The 26,838-nt window shown below is 46.5% G+C and overlaps 1 protein-coding gene across 2 annotated transcripts in view; it reads left to right on the top strand.

The window, feature by feature from the left end:
* Positions 1-26,838, top strand: part of PDZRN3 (PDZ domain containing ring finger 3) — a 235,668-nt gene that overhangs the window by 177,832 nt on the left and 30,998 nt on the right. Inside the window, exon 1 of one of the 2 annotated variants that reach the window (XM_026501249.4) lies at positions 8,875-9,121. The exons of the other annotated variant lie outside the window; for it this stretch is intronic. Within the exon in view, the coding sequence (XP_026357034.2) occupies positions 9,053-9,121 (69 nt within the window). The 5' untranslated portion in view covers positions 8,875-9,052. Of the gene's footprint in view, positions 1-8,874; positions 9,122-26,838 lie in introns of those variants that run through there. 2 annotated transcript variants of the gene reach the window in all.

The following is a 26,838-nucleotide window of genomic DNA, read 5'->3' as shown; positions in this document are numbered from 1 at the left end:
GTAAGTCAGACGCAGGGCAGCCGTTGCATGAGGACTGGGATTTTATGTTCTTTGTTTATCTCTAAACAACAGTGTCAGGCTCATTGCAGGCAATTAATAAGAAGGTGTGAATCAGTAGGCGGTAGGTCTGAAGCGAGGCTTTTCTTTGCACCGGTGGCATTGACTCGGGCTGCTGTTTTCCTCCTACCGCCGCTGGCCAGAGCTGCTGAGCTGGGAGCAGCCTGGTTCCCACGCCCCCTCCTGAGTGAGCTCACGGGGACCTGTGTTGGTGGAGGAGGGAGGCAGGCCACCGAGCGGCGCAGCCTGCAGGCTCCAGCAGTGGCCTCGCGCTGAGACTCTTGCACATTATATCTTAACATATTACCGACACCACAGGGACCTGGGCACCTTGGCCTACTCCAGTGTAAACCGGCCAGTGAGGAGGCCTGGGAGGGAGGTGGGGACCGCAAACCACCCCCCCATCTTTACTCTGCTCCTGCCCCTGTTTGCCACACTTGTGTGAGATTTGGGGGAGTTATCAAAAGTTATCCACAAAACACCCATTTTAGGTGAGAGTTCCGATGTGTTTTTACTTAGCATCTAATCCAAAATCCCGACGATTCCGTGCTGGTCTGGCATACAGTCTGTGGCCTCTAATGTAATGAGATAAAGTCCTGTCTCCTCGTTGTCCATCCAAGGTTTTGTCACATTCAGTCATCCCTTTATGTACATTTTTTCTGGCTTGCTAATCTGGTCATTTCTCTGACCCCACAGTAACACAGTTGGTGCCCTTTTTGTGTGTCCCTTGGCCTGAGTTCCAAATCTCTCCCCCTTTCCTCTTGCCGAGTTGTCCTTCATCTTGGCTATTTGGTCCTGTCACTTGTTTTCCTTCTCTGTCATCTGAGTTCAGGCTCCACACACTTAAGCCTGGCTTAAGCCTTCAGGACTTTGAAGGATGTGCTTGCCCCCATCTTAATTCCCCCAAATCCTGGCCTGACACCCTCTCCGGTTATCTTCCCTTCTCCTCAGCCTCTGTGTTCGCACATCTGTCTTTGTCACGTCTCCTGCTCTTCCGTCTCTCCTGCCTGGAGTCCTGGCCTGGGATCTTCCTTCCAGCCATCAGGAATCCCACATCCGGGGGTTGGAATAGACCCACGGGTTCCCAGCAGGCCTGAGATGACCCCCAGGATTGGTGGGAGCCTGGCCGGGGTCACAGAGCTACAAAACTTGTCACCCCTCATGCTATTCAGAATGTAGCCTTTGAGGAGTCCGCCATGTATACACGGCACAGTGGCTCGGGGAGGGCCCGACACATTTCACATCCGCTGGACTCAGGAGGGACACCTGGGGTCAGGCTGCTGGGTGGTTGTAAATATCAAAAAGGACAATACGCGGCACGAGCTGGGATCACATCACAGTTGCGGCAAGCATGCCTGTGCTCTTCGGCAGGCCGCTCATTCCCACCTTTGGGGGGTTGTTCAGGATCATCGTGAGTACATTTCGTTGCTTAGATCTTTCTCTGCAGCCGCTCCCGCCACTTTCCAGCAAGGGCCCGGCGCTTAGCCTCTCTGCGTGCACCGGTGTTCCCGGTGAACACGTGAGGCGGTGGGAAGCGGATGGACGCACGGCGGCTCGCGGGCTTCGGGGTTACGCAGCCTGAATCCCGTTCTCACCTCCACGGTTACTGGCCGTGGGCTCTTGGGTCAGTCATTCTGCCTGCCTGCGCCTCCGTGTTCTCCTGCATAACAGGGGGAGAACATCGTGCTGTCTGTATCAAAGAACTCTTTGTTCACCCTGTCATGGTCTGGGATGTTGGCAAATTTTGGTTCACAGGCCAAATCCAGCCCATAGCTTGTTTATATACGGCCTGCATAGGAAGAATGTTTTCTACATTTTAAAACGGTTGTTCTGGAGGCGCCTGGCTGGTGCGGTCAGTTAAGTGTCTGACTCTCGGTTTCTGCTCAGGTCATGATCTCACAAATGAGACTGAGCCCCATGTTAGGCTCCGCTCTCAGCAGGGAGTCTGCTTGAAAGATTCTCCCCCTCTGCTCCTCCCCTGCGTGCACGCTCTCTCTCCCATTAAAATAAATAAATCTTGAAAAAGATAAATAATAAAATGATTGTTATATAAGTTCCTACGTAGTATTCTCGATTTGGCCTCTTGGCCCACAAAATGTAAACTTTTTCCTGTCTGGCCGTTTATGATAAAAGTTTGCCGCTGTCCCCCCCCCCCGCCCCCCCGCACTAGAACATGCTGGAAGGGCTGGTGTGTCACTTTCCTTTTGGTTGATTGCACACCCACAGGCTGTGTTCTGAGAACTCTCATAGGCCTTCTCTCAAGTAAGTCCTCCCTCCACAGCCCTGGCTTGGGAGGGTGAGTGCCACACTGTAAGATGGAGAAACCAAGGTCCCAGGAGACTGTGAATTTCCTTCCTACACCCCATGAGTTGTTCTGGATTGGACTGAGTTGATCTGTTAGCCTCCCTTCCCCACTTGGCTCCCTGAGCCAGGGCCAATGGGTGTGCTCCCTCTTCTCTGGGAGGAACTCACGTGCATTTAGAGAGGGTCTGGGTGTTGTTCTAGGTATTTCAGGGGTCCTAGAGAGGACTCACTTAGGAATCCACCCTCCAGGAATCTCAGATATAGTTGGGCTAACAGGGGCACACCCTCACTACCAGTAACAATAAGACGCACTGACACCACCCCAGACACAACGTGCTTTGGGGCCTTCGAGGAATAAAAGCATCTACAGGGGCGTCCCCAAGGCTTCAAGCCTGTCAGAAAACTTGAATCTTCTGTTGGAACTTGAGGCTCCTTGGAGCTCTTTCCCACTGGCTGCCTTCACCCAAAATGCTCGTGTTCCAGCCTCCCCATGGCTGATCCCTGGGGCTCTGGCTGCATTCTCGTCCAGCAGTTTTGTGGGTCAGCAAGCGACTCCTGGAGCCTGATGCTCATCTGTCTGTGTGGCATTTGCAGGGCAGCTGTGGCAGGAGGGCACCTGCTGCCCTCACCCTTCCCTCACTCCCGCGCCTCCCAGCTCAGCGCGTGCCTTCGCTCCAGATTGCTTCGAGTGAAAACAGCAAGCCAAGGGTCTTGGGCAGCCAGGGTGTTCATCGGGTACCTGGAGCCCAGAGGACAAGCCCTCAGGAAAGCAGCACCTCCGTCAAAAGGAAAAACATCCTTTCATGTATAAAAATAAGAGTTGAGGTCCTGAGCAGATATTCTGAACTCATAAAGCTTTTCAGAAACAAAACTGCACTCAAAGCTGCTGTGATCTGTTTCTTCAACTCATGGGACGTCTGTGTGTTTTGACATCTCGGCAGGTGCTTTTTCTCTTTGCAGTGATGATGTGATTTTCATCTACACTTGGCTCTCCAGCAGTTGTTACTCCTTGTTCAAGAATTAGTTCAAGAACTCACGAAGTAGGGTTCAGACAGGCCATTGAAGTGTCACCCCAACAAAGGCGAAGGTTAACTAGAAGTTACTAAACCGTTTCCTCAACAGATTGTGATTTGAATCTCTGGCCAAACTAGTATGGAAGGCTTGTAGGAGCAATTTTTGTTCTGCAAAAGGTAGTATCTCGGTTCCTTTGGGCTGCTAAACAAAGTAACATCGATTCTGTGGCTTAAAAACACCGGAAATGTATTGTTCACAGCTCTGGAGGCTGGAAGGCCCCAGATCTGGGTGCCTGCGTGATTGGGTGGGGGCTTGCTTCCAAGTCACAGGTCGCGCTGTATTATCACACTGCAGAAAGGACTAGAAGCTCTGTGGGGTCTCTTTTATAAGAATGCTGATCCCATTCTTCAGGGCTCCGCCCTCATCACCTAAGCACTTCCCAAGGGCCCCCCCACTTCCTAATGCCATCACACTGGACATTAGGATGCCAGCATATTAATTTGGGAGGTGTAAAAAGTGCTTTTCTCAGGTATGTGGCCTTGATCTTCTTATGAGAGTAGGACGCTATGTCCATTTTGATCACTGTTGTGTTCTCAGGACTCAGGAAAGTGCCTCCTAGTGAGTGAATATCAGAGGCCAACTTTCTTCATGAGAGATTTATTGAGCATCTGGGGTTGGGGGGAGGGGTGGGCCTCCCTAGCTGAGTTCGGCTGGGTCTTCTCCAGTGTCCTCTCCAGTGAGGAAGGGAGTGGATGGAAACACAGAAGGACCACACAGTGTGAAGCGTGCCAAAGAGGAGGGAGCAGAAGAGCAGTAGGCCTGAAGGTCCTTGTTGCCAGGGACAGCAGTGGTGAGACTTCAGGGGCACACTGAAGGCCATGGGGTTGGGCGAGGCAAGCCGAGGGCCCGCCTTGCGGACAGACCTGAGGCGTGAAGGACCCTAATGCAGGACGCGCTGCTGGGTGATAGAAGACAGAGGAGGCCGGGCAGAGCAGGACGGCTCAGGTCCACAAGCTCGGGAGCTTGGACTGTGTCTTGAGGGTGGTAGGTTATCAGCCGTGTGGGTGTGTATGTGTGCGGGATAATTCTAGCTGCGTGCATGGTATAGTAGGACTTGAAAGGAGAGTGAGATTCAGACCAGGAAGAAACCAAGTTAACACATGCGCGTGATCCGAACAAAGCTGAAAAGCGGTAAGGAAAGGCAGAGCCAGTGGGCGTGTCTCTCAGAGATCGGAGGCAGGTGGGATGGGTTCCGCAGCTCACCAGCGCTGGGCCCCAGCGAGACTCCATTTCTCAGCATGAACTTGGCTACGTCACCCCCACGTCTTTTTTGTCATCACTCTTTCCAGGAGAACATACCTTTCCAGCATGTGTAGTTTGATGACACCTGCGTTCCCCATACATGGGGAACGACAGGAAGGTCAGATGACAGGTAACAGACAGATGCGCACCCCAGTGTGTGTGCTGGAATAATTTGCTTGAATTAGATAGATGTTTCCACAATTAAGTGAACATACGTTCTTGTCTCCAACTCTCGTGGCATCCCTGACGACTTCAGGAAGTTCAAAGGATGGTGATAAAGGCTCTTCCCTGGGCACCTTCGGCCCTTACTGGGTGTGTGTCTTGCATCTGTCTCTCTGTTCCTCGGTGACCGTCTGTGCACCGTAGCTTTCATTACCGCGAAGGCAGGGAGAGGCGGCTGTGTGACGGTACAGAGACCCGAGAGGCGAGCCGTGTGCTCTGGGGGGCTTATTTGGCGCTTTCCGATGATGCGATTGCGAACTTGAAAAGGACGTTCAGCATCTTCGTCGAACAATGTGCGTCTTTGTGTGGCCCGCAGTCTTTCATTTTTCCTGGGACAGCTGTTGCCTCAGAAAGAGTTCTGTTGTAAATAACTTCCTGTCACTAAGATCTGTGCCCCTTGGATCGGCAGCATTCAGTGCCTTGGTGTGAGCTCAGTACAGGGGGACCTCCTTTGGCGCGGGGGTGTTTCGTACTCTGTGAAAGCAACTCTGTGAAAATGAAACTATTCTAGGCGTCCTAGACGATTTTACAAAGGAAAGGGTATTTTTAAGCCAGATCGTCAGTTTGGTTAAGTCTTGTTTTAGGCATAATGGCTACGAGTGTTGTTCATTCTTGAATCCAAATAATACGTAATTAATCATAAGAGTGGAAAACCAACCATGAGTTGAATTTGAATTAGTATCCTCTCCACTCTTTTCCCCACCCCCAAGCGTGCAGTTCTTAGACTCCTAGCTCACTGACGTGTCCTCCTAGAGCGATGATTCTCAGTGTGTCACCCAGGCACCTGGGGCGGGGGTTGGGGGTCCTCAACACTGTTTTAGGGAGTCTGTGAGGTCAAAACTATTTTCATAAAAACCTCAAGATGTTATTTTTTTCTATTGCTCTAGAGAGTTCTTTTATGAATGTACAGTGCAGTAGAGTTTTCTAGAAGCCCCTCTATCACGTAACAGAAATGATTGAATGCAGAAGCAAAAGGCCAGCTGTCTTCAATTAACCTAGACATAGAGGGCTTTGTGAAAATGTAAAACAATGCCCTTCTTCCCCCAAAAATTATTTTTGTTTTGGAAAATACAGTAATGTTTCATAAAAATGTTATTTACGTTAATATGTAGTGGGTTTGTTATTGCTATTTTAAATGAATGGACGAATAAATATTTTCATATTTCTGACTGTTTCTAACACGAACAGCATTGATAGGTATAGCCCAAATAAAGAGCAGCCCTTCAGCTTCCTCAATAATTTTTTAAGAGCATGAAGGACTCCTAAGACCCAGAAGTTGGAGAAACTTTTCTGAAGTACAGGGCAGTATGTGATAAAACTCTCCTGGCTCGCAAATGAGATTTGAAAGTTTTCTAACAAAAGATTAAAGGGTTTTGTGTAAGTTCCCTATCCCTTTAGCAGGAGCCCATTGCTACATTTATCCGTGGATGTGAGGAAAAACATGGATACAAGCTAGCGTGAAATGCAAAACCTTACCAAAAATCATTTAAAAGCCCACAACTTTGGGGGAGGAAAAGCAAGCCCACCATTGTCCTCTGTATGTGGTACTTCCAGTTCCCACTGTAGGGTATGAGTTTATGAAACGTCAGCCTTCGCCTCTTCATTCAACCAGAGGACGTGTGTTTCCCCAGCACCTTCACAGGGCTGGCCCACAGGGCAATGCAGACACCGTTCCCTGCCCCCGGGAAGCCGACATCCTTGTTTAAGGAGACCTGGGTAACAAACAAGCATAAATGAATAGGAAGACTGAGGAAATGAACGGGATGATATCACACAGTCATTTGGAGGATTGAGAAATCAATTGACACAAGGTGCCCAGCAAGGGCTTTCCTAACAAGACTTCATTTGAGCTGAGACGGGGCTGCTGGATGGGTAGGAAGGAGAAGGGAGGGGCGTTCTGGAAGAGGGAATCCTGAGGAGGGACATGGCTCAGTGGGAGTAAGGGTGAGCACCAGAGCCCCAGTAGATGATGTTATAGAGAAACTGATGGGCAAGGACCAGATTTTCTAGGTCATTGGAGGCCCGGTGAAGAATGTGATTTTAATCCGAGTATGATGAGACGTCATTGTGGGGTTTTCAAGCAAGCGAAAGAAGTGATCCTGTTTCTGCCTTATAAAGACGGACCTGGCATCCTTGTGGAGTGGGGAGCCCACGGGTGGGCAAGAGAGGAAGCAGAGAGCGCGTCAGGAGGCTCTTGCTGTCTTCCAGGTGAAGTGGGTGGTGCACCAGGGTGGACAGAATTGAAATCTCACTTGGATTCAAAGAGAGCAGACCTACAGAGAGAGGGAAGGCTCTGGGGATGAGGGCAGTGAACAAGCGTGACCTCTGGTTTTGGCTTGACAACCCGTGTTTTCTCATATGGTTGCAACAAAATTCTGCAAGGTAGTTAGTTTTATAGCTAATTAGGGATCAGGAAACTGAGCTCCCAATAACCTGCTCATGGATCCATAGGGCTCTTTCCCACATCAGGGCAAGTCAGAGGTCACCGCTACTGCCCAGCCCCATCTGTGGCTTCTTTTCCCTGGTGGCATGCCTCCGCTCTCTGCTCTAGCCATGGTGGGGACAGCAGGGGTGGGTCTGAGATGAAGGTTCCCTTCCTCCTCCCCCTCCAGCAAGCCAGGGCTATGAGCTGGTCTGTGACAAGTTGCCATGCCTCATCTTTGGGTCTGAGAAATGGGACCAGATGTGTCTGCTGGCCACCAGCCCAAGTGGGATTTATATTTACAGGTTTACTCACATCACAGGTGTGTCTGGGCTCCCAGAGAAAGGGAGCATTATTCTTCAGGCCCTGTTATGCCTCTTGGCAAGATGTGGGAGTCCTCCTGAGAGACAGTTCAACCTTTATAAAACAGGGGGGGGGGTGTGTGAAGGTTTGGAACCAGTTGTGAGAATTTTAAACATCACTGATTTGCATTGAAACAATAGTACCTATGAGTTTCATTTAGGCAGTAGAGTGATCTGAAAAAAGAAAGTTTTTGTTTTAAAGCCATCAAACTTAATGGGTCAGAGGCTGAATGAAGGGAGACAAGGCAGCAAGGACAAAAATTCTTAAATGCTGTGGGTACTCACCTTCTGTGTGTATCATCGCAACTCCCTGCTTTCCTCACACACAGCACGGAACAGAGCTGAGTAAGTCTAGGCAGCGGTGGGGTAGGAGCCAGTGACAGTTCGTTCGGTGGCATGGGCTCTGGGATACCCGGGGCATCTACATAGCTGTAGAGATGGCACAGAGCGGGTTACTTCCCTTCCTTCCAGTTAGCTGGGCAGCCCTTTAAGAAATAACTTTCTGCTTTGGGAACTGAAAATGCACTTCAGCGGTGATTATCTGCTTGCTCACCTTTAGGGCAGCCTGTCTCCTTACAACCCCCTGGTTACTTTGCATACACACACGTAGATCTTGCAATTTAAATTTTTATATTTTATTCATATATGGCACATTTTTCCTGCAACTTGGTAAAGCGCTAAATATTATATGAATATTATTCAAAACATGTGCATTCCATAAAACTCGTTTATATGCCATCATTATCTGCAGCATTAAATACATTTTATATCATCAAAAATTTTATGATATATTTAAAAATGAATTTCTACTTAGCTTAAATGCATTAGGGATTATCCGAAGAGACCTTGCTAAAAATGCAGTCATGTTTATTTGTAACTGCCAGAAAATGGCTTACAAAATTGTTAGTGTCTTTTATTATCCCCTACCACTGGAGCACTTGCTTGTTAATTAGAGAAATTTCAACTGTCATAGTTGGCAATTATAGCTTCTGTATCATTGTCTGTTATGAATAGTCAATGAGAGCTGATTAATATGCATGAGCAGCAGTATATATAGCGTGTGCATTGGACCACAATCCAGCTGCCAGAGTCCCTCAGAGGAGGGAGTGGTGTGTATGTGTGTGTGCGTGCGCGCGCGCGCGTGTGTGTGTGTGTGTGTGTGTGTGTGTATGCATGCTGCGAGGGAAGGCGGGGAAGCGGGGAAGGGGAGAGAGTTGTTTTCAGCCTTAGAGAGCAACGCCAATGTGAAGTGTAGCGGCCGCCCGATGCACCTGAGGCTCTCCGAGGATACCTTCATGCCTGCACGCAGGGCGCTGCTTTTCCCGGGTGCTGGCGAGTACTGAAGCCTTCCTTTGACGTTTCTCTAAACATGGGATGCAGTTTGTGCAGCCTGCAGAAGCAAGAGGAGCAGTACAGATTGCTCTATGAAGTTTGTCAGGTAACACATTGCATTTTATTCTGTGGGAGGGACCGGCACTCACCTGGCAGAGTGTAACTTCTCGGAAAGGAACTGGGGGCTGGGGTGTGTGTCAGCTCTTCTGACTTTTCAGTACATTCTGTTAAATCTCTTACGCGCTTTCCCTCACAGTGGCACTTAGGTGCCTCTATTTGAATATTTTAAATAGATGTTGTTGACAGTCACAAAGTACATTTCCAGCAGTCATGTCACAAAGCTCCTTTACAACTGACCGCTCTCTGGAGTGTCAGCGAATGTCTTAGGAAGGGTCAGAGCATGGTCACCCTTTGAACAAGCTGGAGAAGACGGGGATGATGATTAATGCTTGCGTGCTTTTGTCTCTGTTTACAAATAGTTACGAGGCGCGCCTTTCAGTAGAGCACAGGCGTCCACCGCAGACTGGATTCTTTCAGCAACTTCTTGTCCTGGGACATGTGGTTCAGATTTATGCTTCACACTTGCCATTTCTATACCTCACCCTGTGAAAATTTTAAGAACTTCAAGAGCAGGTGGCTTGATCTTGGGAGCTGTCATCCACGGCAGATGACTTCTCGAAACTTCTACGTCATGAGTAACGTGAAAATTCAGTTGAGATGAAATGGGATAGTTAAGGTATAACCCAGATAACTTACCTTACATTTGTGTTGAGTGTTTTATTTTTAAATATTCAGGTTTTATCCTGAACTATGAGGTTTTTATACTGTTGTTGGTAACCTAACTTGGCAGTTACGTGTTTTTCCCTTAAATCATTCTAACGCCTTTCAATTTTTCTTCGGTAATCAAAAAATTAGAATCCGGATAGAAAGTTTTTTTTAATTAGAATGACAGAATAAGGTCTTTATGGTTAAAAAAAAAAACAAAGGTGCTTATTCCTTAATTTATCACAGTGAATGGCATATTAATATATTCTCTAAAGAGCTAGACAGCCTAAAAAATGAATTTGATTAGCCGTCAATTGGGTACCATTTTTGCACAAGCCACCAGAGGGCGCGTAGCATTAAAAAGACACAGTGAAACAAGGCTGCTTCTGTGCGTTGGCTGCCTCTGTGGACAATCTCAGGATAGAGTGACCCTGGGTAAAGAAAAGATGTGTGCGCACGCGTGTGTGTCTTTTCTCCCCTGAAGCATAGAGAACGTCCAAACAAACCTTTTGGGGCTTGGTCATGCCCCCCCCATGCCCCCGTCAACCACCCCTTGTACAGAGCACGCATCTCTTACAAAAAACAAGCATCTTAAATCAGTGTTTGACATACACTTCTGACCTATGACTTCACGCTTTGCACTCTCCTGGACTTCTGTCCTTTGAAAGCAGTCTTGGGAGCACACGCGAAGCCTGGGCAAAAGTGTCATTGGCGCTGGAGGTCTGGCCTCCATCCCTTGGTGATCTGATGGTGATGTTGTAATCCAGATTCTGCCAGGTTATCATGTGCAATGAGCAGTGAGCCCCCAGTTCTCAGTGAGTCAGGCATTCAGAACCAAAGCAAACAGAACGACAGAGCCACCACCAAGGCGGCCATATGACAGACTTTCCCTACTGTGTGTATAATATACCGCATAAAAATGGAGTCTTAATAACTTATTTTTTTTTCTTTTCACCATCAGTGCACAGAAATATCATTTAGCATTCATTGTTGTGGATGTGTTTAATGACACTGGTACCCTCCAAAATGTGGTCACCCTACCCCATCTCCTGCAATTCTGTGTTAACTTGTGCTCTATTCATCTGTATTATTTAGGCTCTTCCCCTTTAGCCCCCCAAAAGAAAGAGCCTGGATTCTGTTTGTTTGCTTTACTAGGTGAATTTATGTGGAAATATTTCTGGCCAAAGCATCATGCAGTAAATTGCTGATAAATGACTTCCATCTGGAATACACTTTGTCAGCAATTTAGGAAGCCATGCAGATTTATTTTCAGGAAACTCAAACTACTTTTCGGACCCATTACCCTTGTGCCAACTAAGTAAAATCCCCTTTCTCCTATTCTTTGGGAGTCCTGAACCGTAGCATAAAGGAATTTACAAAACACTTGCAGGAATTAATAACTGCATCCCCCTCCTTATTATGCAAAGCCTTATTAAAAGCAGAGAAATTAAGGTTTCCATAAATTACAGTTCCAGAAGGTCCAGTGTGTCTAGCTTCAGTAAGCCCTCGTAACAGCAGCACAAAGAGGATCAAATATTCTGGGGCTCAGACTTTATCCTTTCCTCATCCAGAGATAATTCAAAGAGATGCTCTTCATTAGGGCCTTTGGCAAGCTGCCTACAATTTCTTTTTGGGGCTGCTGTGAGCTTAATGATGCAGAACAATGGCTTTGCCTCTTGTTGCACACATACCTTATTGTACCTTTAATCACATTAGAAAAACAACAGCAACACAGGAAGTTGCCTGGCTGTCAGAGGACACTGCAAAGAGTGCACACGTATCAGTGATTTGCACCATGCATTAAGGGGTACACCAAGGTATTTGGGGATCTCTGGAGTACTTCTGAGAGGTACAAGACGAGCCTCCTGCCCGCCCTGGAGGTGTAAGATCAGCTGAGGTATTGCAGTGTTTGTGCTTTCATGGTACCTGTGGAGTCCCAGGGAGCATCAGGACAGGACCTGTGCCTGTGGGACATTTAGCATGTAAGTTAGCAGCTATTTTCTGCTTTGGAAAACTAGCCCATCTCAGGCGACTTTGACCGCTCAGAAGCCCTGCTGAAGTGTAAGGACAGAAGCAAGAAAGGAAGATGCTTTAAGGTTAGCAAGGGGTGCAGTCTTCTCCTTGGACAAATGAACTGCCCAGAAGATCTCATGTGCAGGGGGTGGTGGGGTAGGGAGCCTGACAGCTTTAGAGCTGTGGCCAGAACTCAGCTGAAGCAGGTCCCCTGGTTATGGGGAAGAGGTGGGGCAGCAGTGCTGGCAGGGATGGAGAGGTCTGTGGCTCTGTTGGCTTGGTGCCAGGGACCCCAGCACTGGCCAAGCATCCCCCCAGCTGTATCCTTTCAGGACAAGGGGAAAGTCAGTGTGTCGATGCTTTGAGGAGAGTTTTCAGATAGAGGCTGGGGGAAGGGGAACGGAGTAACACGCCTGGCAGTATCACTCATTCCCTCCACCTTTTCTAAGGTGAACCAGACACTCTGTAGAATAGTGTGACCTTTGCTCACTTGATTAGGCCATAAGGAAGTAATTCTGTTTGGGACTTAGGCTTCAAAGTAGAAATTGTAACAACGAATACATTCGCTAAAGTCTGCACACACATTTAAAGATGGCAAGGAGAACATACTAATTGCAGTGATGTTCACTGCAGGAACCATAGCATTATTTATTGAGCACTTACTGTGTGCCAGCGCTGTGCGAAGTGCTGACTGTGCATTTCTCTGTCAGATCCTCACAGCAGCGCCCAGAGATGGGTGATACTATTATCCCCATTTCAGAGATAAAGAAACTGAGATGCAAAGGAATTATAAATGGGGGTGGCAACAGTGTCTGTGCTGGGATTCCAAAGTCTGAATTCTTCTCTTGTATGAATCATTTTTATCAAAACCAGTGAATAGATGACCTGTATTATATGGAACACTTAGATTAATTTTTAAAAATCATTCTCACCTTTGTGGAGCTGACAGGGAGACCCTGCATTCTCAAACAGGGCCACGTGCTGCTTGGCCCCTCCGTCAGCCTCCGAGTACTTGGGTCTGTTCTCTTACAAATGAGAGGACTTGAGACAGGGCCTCTGGTCCCTCATGCCAGGGGGGATGGCGGACAAAGAGAAGAGTGTTCGGGGGGAGTGCAGCACTTCCATCAACTTCCCAGGCAGTTTTAAGAATGGTTCGTATTCTTTTGCCACTCAGCAACAAAAAATAGGAATGATTTGTGCCTTGTATGCCCCCGAAGTTGTTGATTTTGAGACTCGGCCAGGTCGTGGTATGAAAAAGTGCGGACAGAGTTAACGGTGGTTATTGGACGGACGTAAACTCGACCTCCGTACGGAAGTGTTGAACGTGGTTTAGTTTTCCTGCAAGTGGGAGTGTGTCTGCTTAAACAACCTATCGATTCCAAAAGTTTTATTACTAGAAGCAGCTTCACAGTCCGAATTAGCTGAGGTAAAGCAGGTGTGGAAAAAGAAAGCCCACCTCCTCCTGCCTCAGTGACACGGCGCCTGTCTGTAGCTGAGAAGGTCCCTTTTTTTCACGGTGGACATTTGTCCATCACTAGGGCTCGTTCTTTTCCTCAGTTAACCGTGGAGCCTAAACCACTTTGATGCTGATGAAGCAATGAGAAGGAAAGGCTTAGGTTTCGGCCAGGGCTCACTCCCCCGTCTTTCTCCCGATCTCTTCTTGAGGTACAAAGCGTTCGGTGACCATAAAGGAGTTCTCTTGCTCTCCTCTTAGGACTGAGGCCAGTTTGCCACCACCCCGGCTCAGGTGCCTTGTGAGTGTTCCCATGAGTCCCTGCACACCTCTGCATCCCCACGCTGGTCTCCATGAAGTCCTGTGTACCCATGTGCCCCTGCACTGAGCCCTCCCTCGAGGCTCTGCGCATCATTCTATTCCTTGTTTCTGTATTGTCTGTTAACTCAGCCTCCTCAGTTACACCGTGAAATCCCGGGAAGTCTACTCACAGCCTTGACCCTCAGCATGTGATCGGTTGAACACATTGGATTCTGTATGTGTTGGTAGGGCACGGGGAGCAAGGAAAGAAACAAGGGTACTAGTTAGGAACCCAGAGCGAGCTCTTGGAAGAGATGGACTGTGATTTGGACCGAGACGATGCCGATGGAGAACACAGGGCATACAGAACATTGACTTTTCCTTCATTCAGCCAACACGTTTACCCAACCAACCCCACGCCGAGCACCGAGCTTCCCACTCCCTGCTCGTTGGCTCACCAGTGCCCTGAAGAGAAAACCTACTCCTTAACTGTGGCCTGCAGGGGCCTGTGTGGTCTGTCCTCTTTTTACCTGTCCGGTGAGCTGCCTGCTATGTACCCATCATGCATCTGTTCTGGTTCTTACCGGTTTCTTGCAGCAGCACCCAGAACCCACCTTACTCCTTCCGTGTTCACACCTTAGACTAGCTGTTCCTCTCCATCTGAAACACAGTTCACCAGTTCATTCTTGAGGACTCAGTGCAAATATCCCTCTCCCCAGAGACCTTCCCTGATCCAAAATGTTCCCCCACCCCCACCCATGTCGACCTCTCTGTGCACAGTTTATTTGTGTCCTAGCACTTATCATAATTCATGTACTTATTAACTTGTCTATTGTCTCCAACCCCCAGTCCTCAGGAAAATGTCAGCCCCATGAAGGCGGGGACTTCGTCTTGTTCTCTGTGACACCCCAGGTCCTGACACATAACTATTCAGGACATGTTTACCAAATTAACTTCTGAATGAGGAATGTATCAAGCAGGTCCCACTTTGGTCTGGGAAGGCTTTTAGCAATGACAAATGAGTCCATGTCCCGGGATGCTAATGGCTTCCATAGATACAGCTGCATATCGCCATGAGGCAGGTGGTACACAGCCACAGGGGAGACGACTGCCCCTCTCTCCGCATTCCTGTGACATGCCTGCCATAGCTGGCAGAAAGAAACATATGGAACAGTGAAAAAATGTAGCTTTAATAAATGACTTCTCTTGCACTCATTAATAATGCAGGGAGAGGTCATGGCTACATTGGGGTGGGGAGAGCAGGCACGGAAGAATAGCATCCGCGGGTCCGGCGGCATACCAGAGCCAAAGAACCCTCCTGCGTCCTCTGCCCAGCGTGGGATTAGGCAGGGAGCCTAGCATCCACTCTCTGCAGCTCGCACAGCTGGGTTGCTAGCCACATAGCCTTCAGTAGTGTGGCGGGTGCCCTCACATTGGCAAAGTGTCCCCGGATTCTGCTGCCTGACAGTGAGGGCTGTGCTGAGAAAAGTCAGGCATGAATTCGTCTCCTTCGCATGACCTGCTTTCCTGTTTCTCCATCAAGAGCATATTGAGTGGTGTGTGTCTGTTAGTTAACTTTGGGGAAAGCGTTCCTTTTCCTGTCTACTGGTCACCTGCCTGGCAGGATAATGTTTTTTTTCAAAGGCATTTTATTATACCCATCAGTTTGTAATAAAGAATATGCTGGAATAGTGCAGAAGTGGAAGAAAGTTACTAGCATCAATGTTCGATTGTGGTAGTTCAAGCATCTTGATTTGAGAGGCACTGGGGATCGAGGGGAACTTTCCTGACTGTTGAAGAGTTTCTAGAAGTTTCTTCTAAGTTGTTCATTCTCACAAGATGGTCTTGGAGCAGCAGCATCGCCATCACGTAGGAACTTGTTAGAAATGCAGAGTCTCCAGCCACCCTCCAGACCTACTGAGCCCCGATCTCTGTGGTGACGCCAGCAGTCTGTGTTGAACAAGGCTTCCGGGTGAGTTCGGTGCTCATTCAAGTTTCAGTACCTGCGTTTGAAGTTAAACCCAAACTACTGGAAGAGGGAGGACTCTTCCGTTACCTAAGTTTTGGGGCGGATTTTCTTCATTCTTTTTTTGGATGGAGAGGCAGGAGGACAAGCTCATATCTCAGACACTTCCATTCAGATCAAAATGTAACCATCTGTTGGTTAATAGAAAACGAAAATCATTTTATTTTGATGAAGCAGGGCTTTTTTCAAGTAAGTTGTTCTGTAATATCTAGTTTTCAAGTGGGAACATGAAGGTTAGTGAAGCTTTGTGTGTCACCAATATGTATGCACATAGAGACCTACACACACATACATGTGTATATGTGTGTGTGTGTGTATCTTCTTAACCTTCAGTTTTCTTCAACCAGTGTGCCTCTCAGAATCACCCCAGATTCCAGAATTATCCTGCATCCTCCTAAGTCACACACCCTCCTACTCCTATCAACTAGTCAATGGGAACTCTAAAGTAATTCCCAGTAATGTGAATGATGGTAAGCAGAATCCTCCTGCCCAAAGAAAATGTGTTTTTAGAAAGACCTTGTCAACCAAATGAATCCTATTTTGCAGAATTCTGGGTGAAGCAAGTTGAGCAGGGACCTCCCTCTGATGGTGAGCTAGATGGCCGTCACCATGCTGACGGGTCGTGATTACGCACCCTGACTCCAGAGATTTTCCGGTTGCAGGACTCAGTCCAACGGTATCTGTCAATGAAACAGTACCATTGACCAATAACTATCTTAGTGTACATTTTGATGTGTTATGCCAGAGGATAAACTCTTTTAGAGGTCTTAGTAAGTATTGCCGGATTATCCCCCAAGTAAGCCTCTTTGTGTAAACCTCCAGCAACAAAGTGACTGCCTCACCTTTCTCCTGTTCCCATACTCACTGGGCATTAAAGCTATTCTCATGGTTTTTTTCTATTTGATAGAAAAAGGGGGTGGAGGAGAGGAATGGCCTTTTCATTTGTAACTTGCATTCTTACACCAGTCTCAAGGCACCAAAGTTCCTCAGGGCACTGGTTCTCAAACTGGAACTGCATCAGCATCCCCCCGAGGCACTGTTAAAGCACTGAGACCTGTGCCCCACCCCCAGTTAAGGTGTTGCTGGTCTGGGGAGTGTGCTTTGGGAACCACTGCTCTAAGAGATAGGTGATTACATAGGGATGAATGGATGGATGGATGGATGGATGGATGGATGGATGGATGGATGGATGGGTAGATGGATGGGTGGACGGACTGCCTGACAGATGGACAAAAGGGCAGAAGGGAGGGAAAGAAGGCGGGCTTTAAGGTGTATGCTGCTCAGTTTTACTAATGCCAGGCTGGCTTTCAGCGTCATGGTAGAGAGGTTCTTGATGCTTCTCTTCCCTGTCAGTACTTGGTGTCATCTGGCTCCGTTAGTTTTACAGTGCTGTGACTACAAAAGAGGTATCTCACTATGGTTTAAATTTGTTTTACTCTTGATTATTAATGAAATAGAATGTTTGATTTTTGATGTGTATGTTGACCATATTTGAGCTGTGTGTGTGTGTGTGTGTGTGTGTGTGTGTGTGTGTGTGTACAGTGCCTGTTCAGGTGTCTGCCCCGGTTCTCTATTGGATTTGCCATCTTTTTCCTTTGATTCATAGGATTTTTAAAAGCATAGTCTGGATACCAGTCCTTTATCAGGTACAACTTGCAGACCTTTCCTCCCAGCTTGTGGCTTGTCTTTGCTTTCTCTTACGTGTTCCAGGGAACCAAATCCTTCATTGAACATAGTCAAATATATCAGTCTTTCTTACGGTTTGTGCTTTTAGTCTCTGTGAGGAAATATATTTTCTGATTTGAAGCTCTAAAGCTGCTATCCTGTGTTTTCTTCCAAAAGCTTTATATAACTTTTGTCTTTCACAGGGGGGTGTAAGGTTGGAGTTGACTTCGTGTTTTTAGAATGGATCTCCTAGTACCAATGGAGAAAGCCCATCTCTTCCCTATCAAAGGGCAGTGCCAGTTTCTATGTGTTTGGGGCTGTTCTGGCCTTTCTCTTCTTGTCCATCAAGAGTCCCCCTGCGCCAAGATCACACTAAGAGTGTCTGTTTCCTTGTGCTGTAGTTCTGTAATAACTCTTGTACCCCGGGAGGAGGTCGCTCCCTGGTGCCGCTTTCTTGTGCTCTTCTTGGCCTCCTGTCTATCCACAGACATGCGAAGTTCAGCTTGTCAAGGTGACATATTGGTAGTGCTCTTTTCTCAAATGGGGGGATGGGCTTACAAGTATTCGGTGTAGCATTCTTTATAATTATATGTAGCTTACAAATCTTTTAATGTATTCAGTATTTAGTAAAATAAAAATAAATATTAAAATAAAAATTTGAAGAAGAGCCCCAAGAAGAAATATCATATATTACATTTTCTGAAAAAAAGTAAATCCGAAATAGTTATGATGGGAAAGAAAGGGTTGGTTGGCTATCAAGATCTTTAAAAAGTATTAAAGTACTGCCTTATTTTTTTCTTAAGATAAAGCATTCTTCATGTGCAAAAGAATTCTCTCAACCTCTACCATTTGTTACAACAGAAGACAGCTGTAGGACCACAGTTAGAACTTGTATCTTTACAAACACATTGCTTAAGAGTTGGCATGTTTGCATGTTTCTATATAAAGAAGTCTTAAGCAAAAATGTCTTTTTTTGGTGAACAAACAATGCATAAACCGTATAATGCAGACAAACACTATTCACAGCATTAAACCAGCGAAAACAGAGTTAATTTGTCAGACATCTGGGAAAGTAAGTTTCCTCCCAGTGTGTTGAGCAGTGTCCCACAGCCCAGATGAATTCCTGTTTTACCATACGTGACAATTCATTATTCCCCTCCTCTGCCCAAAAGTGTCACCAGTGGGGCACATAACAGTAGAAGCGACATACATTTAATAAAAGAAAACTCTAAATAATATGAACCAATTTTCCTTTATCAAGCAGCTGTTTACGATTTGGGGAATCTGGAAAACCTGGAGAGACATTATCTTTCATAACAATATTTCAGTTGGCATCAGGAGATGAAGAGCAGTGGCTATCTACACCCCCCACCAAATCACAATGGTATTTTACAGCTGGGATTCTGTAACTGGGAAATGCCTGGCATGAATAACTTGTATTTCCTCTCCTCCCCCTGTTAGATACCAGCTACCAGATGTTGCACTTACCCGCATGCATCACCGTGTTCCCATGTGTTACAATTCCGTGACCAGTGGTGCCTCTGTTTCCCTGGGCCCAGTGTTTTCTCCTTTTCCATTCTCGCTCTAGCAACTTTCTAAAATTTGCAATATAAGCCTAGGTATCTAGAAACTCCAGGAATAGAAGTTTGGCACATCTGTCTAATCTCTCCCCCCACCAATTTAAGTTTCTGTTCCGGTTCCTCCCCGGAGTGGAACCTGAGAGCACATTCCTGTTCCCTTACAGTGCAGGGAGGGGACAAACCTCAAGAAGAAGGCCAGGTGAAGAGCTAGTGCCTCTTTTTTCCCAATTGGCCATCAAGTTTTAGAACCAACTCTCCTCCATATCCAGCCACAGTTAAAAATGTCCAGAGAAAGGAAGAAGCAATTCCTGCATTGTATGCTTTGTCCTTGAATTAACAGTGAAGGCCCAAGACTAAGACATTGCAGCGATTGGGATTTTTGTGCTAATAGCAATGATTAAGTAACCGAGTGTGATCTGCCGTGCACATGGTCTATCTACACCTGTTAGATACAGCATCTCATGCAATTTTAACACAGCCCCTTAAAGTACAGCTCTGTTGTTATGTCCATTTTACGGATAGGACAACTGAGGGTTAGAGAAGAGATTCACGTTCCTGAGATCACACGGCTCCTACAGGGCAGAGCCAGGGTCCTTGCACAGGGCTGTCGGTCTTCAGCACACTGTCTGAACAGTGTCCCCAGCACTGTACTAAATATGTGGCCCTGTGATAGACGGCTAAGTCCTTGTCCTGGGGGCTTGCATTCTGGGATGGCGGGAGGTCAGAAATTAAATCCTAAACTAATGAGCATATAATTACATTATAAGGTAAACTTAAAGGAATATGGATCTGCAACAGAAGTATCGTCAAAGGGCGCCTGGGTGGCTCAGTCGTTAAGCATCTGCCTTCGGCTCAGGGTGTGATCCCAGCATTCTGGGATCGAGCCCCACATCAGGCTCCTCCGCTAGAAGCCTGCTTCTTCCTCTCCCACTTCCCTTGCTTGTGTTCCCTCTCTCGCTGGCTGTCTATAAATAAATAAAATCTTTAAAAAAAAAAAATATATCGTCAAAAGACTGGACCAGGAAACTGTGCTCCATTTTCTCCTTTGTAAAAGGGAGGTTTAAAAAAAAAAAAAACCCAGTTCCACAGCTATGGGAGTTACATGGTGTCTTACTGTGATACTCACTGAAGGGAAGTTCATCCTACTATCTTACTAAAGCAGGAGAGGAGTTCCATCTACGAGTGATCCCAGTTGCCAGTCACCCTCTAGTTGCCCTAAGGCCAGCATTTACTGAGTGCGGCTTTGTTCTCTGGGCCACACGCTGAGCGAAAGACCAAAAGCAGCCCCGTGCTCACAGCACTCATGTCCTGGCCCCTACACCCCATGGTGTTAACTATTATATGTTGTCCAACAAGCCCGTCAAGGCTCTGGGGACCAAGGGAGAAGGCCAGCATTCCTGAAGGAGGTGGCCACAGCCCGGCCTCCAAAACTGGGTCTAAAAGGGTTATCGTTTCGGGTGGCAGGCCTCCGAGAGACAGATCGTGACGGTAGTGGATCTGGAAAGGACCTCAGTGGCCATCACTGTTGCTAAGTCATTTCTTAGAAAGGAACAGTGGCAAACAGGGCTTTTGAAAGAAGGATGAGAGGCCAGGACTCCCCAAGAATAATAATGCAAAGGTGGGAATATACAGTATGTTTGGAGGGAACGGTCAGATTCTGCCGTGGGGCCCCCGTGTTATTTCTTGAACACCTCTACCGTGCAAGTAGGGGCGGCCCCTGGCGATGGTGCAGGGGATGCAGAACCAGCAAAGTCGTGACCCTCCCAGCTCTCACCACCTGCCGGTGGAGGTGGTAAGACAATGCCAAGTGATCACACAGATGACCACGCACCAGTAACAAGCTCTGCAGGCGGCCAGTGCCAGGCACCAGGGGCCCCCTGTTTGGGGGCTAGGATCCAATCCTGGTGGCCAGCCTGGACTTCCTAACCATCCGAACACAAAGCAGTCAGCGTTAGCCAGGCAGAAGCTCCAGGGCAGAAAGAGTCCTGCATTTCTAGGAAGAGCATTTCGTTAAGGGTACTTCCCCGGGCATGTGTCTCCTGCGCGCTCGCACATCCCGGGAGGGCTTGGCTTCCAGGCTGCCATCCCAAGTTGGACACTTACTTGCTGAGCGAAAGCAGATGAAATACTTTGAAAGTATGAAGCAAGTGCTGTTAGATGGTGGTAGGACTACACCAAATATTTAAATACAGAAAGCTTTGGAAAGGCATTACTAATGTTAACCATATCCTGTCCACACTAAACAAACTCGTGAAGGGGACAGGGAAGATAGGGTGTTCAATTACAAATTTTTTTAAATATATAAGGTTAGACATTCATAAAAATAAAGGGAGCCTGTGTTCCCTGGATGGAGTGTGTGCCCAGAGCCTAGGACAGCAGTTAGAACAAGTAGACAGCTGGAAATTTCCTCTGGACACACACAGCCGATGTTGCCACTGGAAAACAGGTTTTTCGGTGAGCTCATCCGTGAGGCGAGATGAAATGAGGTCAGAGAAAAGCTTCCAGAGCTTCAGACTGTTGGCTTCTAACTCAACTAAGGAAAGGTTTAAAGGAAAAAAATCCCTGATCCAGACGAAAGTGTGGGAGAGAGCTTACTGTTGCCCGCAGCGTCCAAAGAAAACGGCTGTGTCCCATCACTGCGTTCTGCCATTCCGTGATGAGGGTCCCTATTTTTGCTGCCAGTGGCCTTATTTCTTTCTCTCAGATCCACACACCACTTTGTTGAAACATAGCCACAAGTGCATTTCCACTCAGCTGGGCACACTTGCTAGCTATACTGAAGCATCAGAACTAGAAAGAACACCCCAGTCCTCTCCTTCTCCCCTCTGACAACTTGACTCTTCCAGAAATTGGTTAGATTCCTTTTCTGGCTTTAAGTTTGACGAAAATCATATACACATACTTCTCTTTCTCCCTCTATCTCTCTGCTCCCCTCCCTTCTTCCCTCCCTCTGTGTCTCTCTCTCCCCAGTCCCCACCTCCCTCCCTCCCTCTCTCTCTTTCTATCCCCCTCCCTCCCTACTTTTCTGTCTCTCTCTTTGGAAAACCCCTACATTTCCTCATAATCTAATTGCATTATCAAGTGTTGTGTTTGGATCATTAGTTCCTTCCCAGATGATTTGCTCCTGGTAGGTTTCTAGCAAATTCTACCCATGTCTAATAAATCATCTTAGAAAATGCTGCAGGTTCTTCTCTGTCGTAGGGATGGGAGTCCACATGTTAATTCCTGTGCCCTGCACACAGTTTTATCATCCTTCCTCTCACCAAAGCAACCCTGTTAGGTTCTTCCTTAAAACTCACTAACAATTTGACGGCAGAGGAGAGATTTCACAATTGTGCTTTGGCCAACCTCTCGTTGGAGTAGTCCATGGCTCACCTCACTGAATACACTCAAGGTTATTTTGTCACCCAAACAAAATTTCTCCAAGTGGCCACAGGCAAGGGGTCCATCTCCTCTGGGTCCACCTGCTGGAACCAAGAGTCAGGGGGATGTCTGAAGGGCCCATTACCCTGATATGATGCTTCCATGAAACCAAAACTGAGAGCAAGAAAATGAAGTCAAGAAGTCTAACAGTTGAGTGTCCTTACGAGGTGAAAGGATGTGGGGACATAGTTCTTGCGCCCACCATGTGGCAGTTGGAGCGGGGGATTGTGGAATTGTGTCTAGAGAGGCTGTTTAGGTTCATACTTTCCATAAGCACCTTTTATTTTTTATTTCTGTTAAGATCAACTTATCATGCACTTTCTACATCCTGGGAGTCCCGTGCAGCCCATTCTTGTAATTACTCTGCCATTCTCATTGCCCAGAATTTAATCACCAAAAAAGCAAAGATCAATTATGATAATGTGGCCATATTTTAAAGCCCTCAGTGTCTGTGAAGTTGAGAGGGAGAGTCATTTTATTCCCTATTTTAGAGGTGATAAATATCCCAGGATGTCATCATTATTCTTTGGGTGCCATTTATAAATCACACTTATAAATCTTGGAGAAAGAAGTACCACCTTAAGTTTATTTTTGATTCATAAAGGTTCTAAATCTTACCAGTTTCTGTTCCTTCCACAGCCCCAGAGTCCATCATTCCTATTCACTTTCATTGGTTCTTCTTTCAAAGCCAGTATTTCCAGAATTATGCATTCATTTCTCACAGTGATCATTTGGTAACTCCATACTCCCCTGGAGATAACTTGAAGAGAATTTATATAATCTCTTGATGTAAAGTTGTCTCCGGTTGCAAGGGAAGGTATCTGCAAACTGTGAATCCTTTGCCAGTTCACTAAATATATCTGGATTCATTATGGCATATAAGCACTCCTAAATGGAATATTCTTATACATAGGACAGATGAAATACGAGCTGGTAGGATGAAGTGTTTTGTCTTTTAGAAATTTTATTCTAATTTAGAAATCTATCTCAACCTAGCAGGAGAGAGACACATTTTCTCCTCTAACTGAAATTTTCCTCAACAAATCGAGCAACAGTTTGCAATTAAAAATAGAGAATTTTGTTACAATTCAGGACAAAACAAGAGTTTAGTTTTTGTGCTTTAATCATATCGACTGGATAAGCAATGAATTGTTTTATTTTGTTGCAGTGAATTTATATCACACACACACACACACACACACACACACAATCCCTCTCCAAAATGAGTCCATTGCCATAAGTTAGGAGAATAAAATATAGAGCCTGTCCCCCCACTCTGAGGACGCTTAAGTAGCAAGAGCCGTCCTGCTAACTGCAGACTTCCAATTCTGCAATTTTCTTCATGGGAATAATTAAGACAGAGAAGAAGATCAGGAGAAATTTTCATAATAATACTGAAAATTACCCATCATAATACCACTTTGAAATGTTGATGTTCAATATAGATTAAAACTAAAACTCTGGGAATCACGCAATTCGATATGGTTTACAGCAGTTCTAAAACACCAACCACGTAGGAAGCTCCTGTGAAAAACAAGGGGCTTCCCCTGTTGAAGCTGAGGACTGTGTCCCATTTTGCAGAAAGAGTTGTTGAAATATAAGATTGAGTGGCTTTTTTAGCCAGTTGGCACAAGAAGCCATTCTTCCTCCTATAATCCAACTTCAGTATGGTTCTCCAGCAAAAGAATGGACACGTAGGATTCCAGAGTCCTAGGAAGCAGAGTTCCCAACAAAATGGTTAGTTTCCATTGGATAGGAACAGCAGGTGGTGACATGATGCCCTCACTGTGCACTTGCAAGGGAGCCCCAAGAAGGAACCATAATTTAGGATCCAGGTCATTACAGGGAGTCTTTACTCAAGGGGGAGTCCAGTAGCAGGACAAGGAAAATTCTTGAGAAGCCTAGGACCTGCCTAGATCCTTATTTATTTCGTGTTTCTGAAATTTTCTACTTGAATTTGTTTTGCCGTGATTTATCTTAGCACAGCAGGCTCTTTCGGAGTTAAGAAACCAAGTTCAAACTCCCCAAACTACCATTTAATAGTTCCGTGACCCTTAGGCAAGTCACTTACCCTTCTGAGTCTCAGCTTCCTGTGAAAATGGAAATAAAGGGTGGTTGAGAGGTCCCCACTTCCTAAATCTCTCTCTGTTCTGCTTGGGCCACCTGAGACGCCCCTTTCCTAGCCTCTCCCATTGCAGGCTTCCCACAACAGCCAGGTACTAGGGTCATGTTTCTAAAAGGCATAACCTGTTTGCACATCCTCTTTGTCTGGTTAGTTCTCCACCCACCCCCTTTTAGTTGTCTTGGAGTCAGAGTCCTTTCTGTGGCCTCCAGTGGTCAATGTGGTCTGCACCTGCCCACCCCTCCAGTCTTATCACATAATAATCTCTATTCCACCTGTTCCGATGCTCAGTTGTGCCAGGTTTCCTCCAGTCACAGGACCTTTGCACATGTTGCTCCTTCTGTCTGGAATTCCCTCTCCTCTCTTTCTCCCCATGTAAATCCTGTCTATTCTGCTGATTTGTGCTCAACATCTGTTCCTCAGAGGATCCCCCTCATCCCCATACCGGCTCCTTCCCCAGCCCCAGCCAGGTTCTCTTTCCTTCCCTCAGTTATGGGATCATTAGCATCTGTCTCCTTCACCAGACTATGAACTTACTGGGGCAGCTCCCATTTCTGGTTTTGCTCACCACTGCACTGGCAACCCCAGCCAGGGTACCGGGCATATGGTCATCCCCAATATTTATTAGATCAATAAGCACATGAATGAGTGATTGAATAAAAAAATGCCTAAGCACGGTGCACGGTACACAGAAAATATTCCGAATGAAAAATGATGCCTGACATTTCTAGGAAGTAAAAAGTAGGATCCCTACCATCAAGGCTCTTTTTAGTCTTGTAGTTGTATTTCAAATCCCAGCCAAACTTTCTAGTTTTTCCCTAGTGTGGGTCTTTTAAAAATGCTATTTATATCAGAAGTGTTTGAGATGATATATCATAATTTATTGAGAAAGAGAATTCTGTGAAAACAAAAGAAAAACTTGCCCATTCTTTCAACATTCAGTGCCAGTTTCATTTTCATGCTGGTGCTAGGCCTTCTCAGTGGGCTTTTCTTTAACTGCTAAGACCACAAGGTCATCATTTCCAACACTTTCTTTAAGGATTCTATCCCAGTCATTTTCATGGAAATTTTACTACTAGTTTGCAATGCAGGAGCAAAAATTAGATTTTATCTAAGTCCTATATGTCATAATTTTGTTTCTTGCAAGAAAACAGAAAACAGACAAAAAAGGTTCCAAACCACTGTGGAAGTTACACTAAAAGTTTAAGACCCAAATCCACAAGGGCCAGGAAATTCTATGTCAAGTGCACCCGCTTTAGCTTTCCTTTGTCCTCGCAGTCCTCGGTTTGCTTCCTGACATTGGTGTTGTATAAAGATAGTTAGGAAATTTCATTGTCTTATCAAGAGAAATAAGTAAGATACAGGTCATTAAGGTCAGTGAGCTTCCTGCAAAATCTGTTCTCTTGGCCTGTCTCCTGTAAGAATCAAGGCTTCAAAATGTCTGGTGCTACTGTTTTTCTTACCACGCAAGGGTTTTCTGGTTTAACAAAAGACTCACATTACTTTTCCTCCCACTTGGACTGTCTTCAGTGGTGTCCCATCACTGGGGCTTCACCAAATGCCTCAGGACATTTGTGGGACAAACACGCTAAAATTTGAAGGGACAACTTCATAAGAGAAGAATTGAGAAAAGAAAATAGATTCCCCTGCCTTCAACTTCCTTGCAGATAAGTAGGAAGGGGTGGGCGAGTGAAAACTTGTGTTTTCTTACTCTGTCCGTTAAACACGTCCCCTTACCCAGGTGAGTTTCTGGGAAAGGTCCGCCGGCTTAGCCGCCTTGGGCCCACGTGGCCCAGCTCACCCATTCGCATGGAGGCGCCAACAGCGAATGTCTTTCTTGGGCCAGGAACTTTAGTCTTCTCATCAGAGCTTTGAGTTTCTCCTCTGAGGCTCACCTGTCCCCCTTGTGATGATGACTTTCTCATTCCACTCTCCCTCCCTGTTGCCACCTAATCTTACCTCTGGGCTGAGGTCAGGTAACATGCTCCAGCTGTGCAGCTCAGCGGTAAGAGGGATAGGGCACCTGCTTGAACTCGGGCAGACGTGGTTCAGATCCCGTCTCTACTGCTGGATGAGCTGCACTCTTTCTAAGATGCTGCTTTTAGCAACTTGGGCTTTTATTTTCTCATCTATAAAAACAAAACCTCTGACCTCACCAGTGACCTTCTTATTGAGAAGATGGGGTAGGATCACACATAGAAAGCCCAGTGCCTGACCCGAAGCAAGCCTGCACTACAGGAAGTTCAGACTATGACATCCTTGAGATGGATGCTGGGCTCCATCTATGGACCCATCTGTGTCTTTCCCGTGGGCAGGAGAATAACATAAAACCTTTTTTATTGATGTTCTTACCCAGTTTATTTGCAGTAAAGTTTTCACTAAAATTTGGCAGCTGGAATGTTTAGGAACCACCTGGGGCCCTAGTATCTCCTGTGAAAGTGCTGACCATGAGCCAGACTCCCTTTACAGTGAATCT

Source organism: Ursus arctos, unplaced genomic scaffold, assembly GCF_023065955.2.
Source record: "Ursus arctos isolate Adak ecotype North America unplaced genomic scaffold, UrsArc2.0 scaffold_14, whole genome shotgun sequence".
Taxonomy (NCBI): domain Eukaryota; kingdom Metazoa; phylum Chordata; class Mammalia; order Carnivora; family Ursidae; genus Ursus; species Ursus arctos.
The sequence above is the reverse complement of the archived record's forward strand: the minus strand, read 5'-3'. Positions and strand labels throughout refer to the sequence as shown.